The sequence below is a fragment of the Buceros rhinoceros genome, unplaced genomic scaffold (genome assembly GCF_000710305.1).
Source record: "Buceros rhinoceros silvestris isolate BGI_N320 unplaced genomic scaffold, ASM71030v1 scaffold15021, whole genome shotgun sequence".
Lineage (NCBI taxonomy): Eukaryota > Metazoa > Chordata > Aves > Bucerotiformes > Bucerotidae > Buceros > Buceros rhinoceros.
In genome coordinates, this window is record NW_010394982.1 from 29,322 (window position 1) to 29,695 (window position 374).

Here is a 374-nt window from a genome sequence, read left to right on the forward strand (position 1 = left end):
GGCCGCGGGAGGGGGGGGGGGGGGGGAAGGAGCCGCAGCAGCTGCGGCGGCAAGAGGAGGAGGAGGAGGGAAGGAGGGAGGGCAGGAGGGAGGGAGAGAAGGAGGGAGGAAACCGGGCAGGTGACACTGTGCTAGGTTGCTCCGGCTCGGCGGGCGCGGGGCCGGCGGCAGCAGCGCGGCGACCATGCATGTCAATGGCAAGGTGGCTCTGGTCACTGGCGGGGCGCAGGGCATCGGCAGGGCTTTCGTCCAGGCGCTGCTGGGCAAGGGCGCGAAGGTAAGCCCAGGGCAGAACGCAGAACCCCCTCTCCACCTCCCGCCTCCCCTCCCGGCCAGTACCCGCGGGGGTGTGGGGGCGACCGTCCTCTGGGGTC

General features: G+C 72.7%; 1 protein-coding gene across 1 annotated transcript in view; it reads left to right on the forward strand.

Moving 5' to 3' along the window:
* Window positions 1–184: 184 nt before the first annotated feature.
* LOC104501576 (15-hydroxyprostaglandin dehydrogenase [NAD(+)]-like) overlaps window positions 185–374 on the forward strand; it is a 4,688-nt gene continuing 4,498 nt past the window's right edge. The window contains exon 1 of the mRNA XM_010145408.1: window positions 185–277. Within this exon, the coding sequence (XP_010143710.1) occupies window positions 185–277 (93 nt within the window). The remainder of the gene's footprint in view (window positions 278–374) is intronic.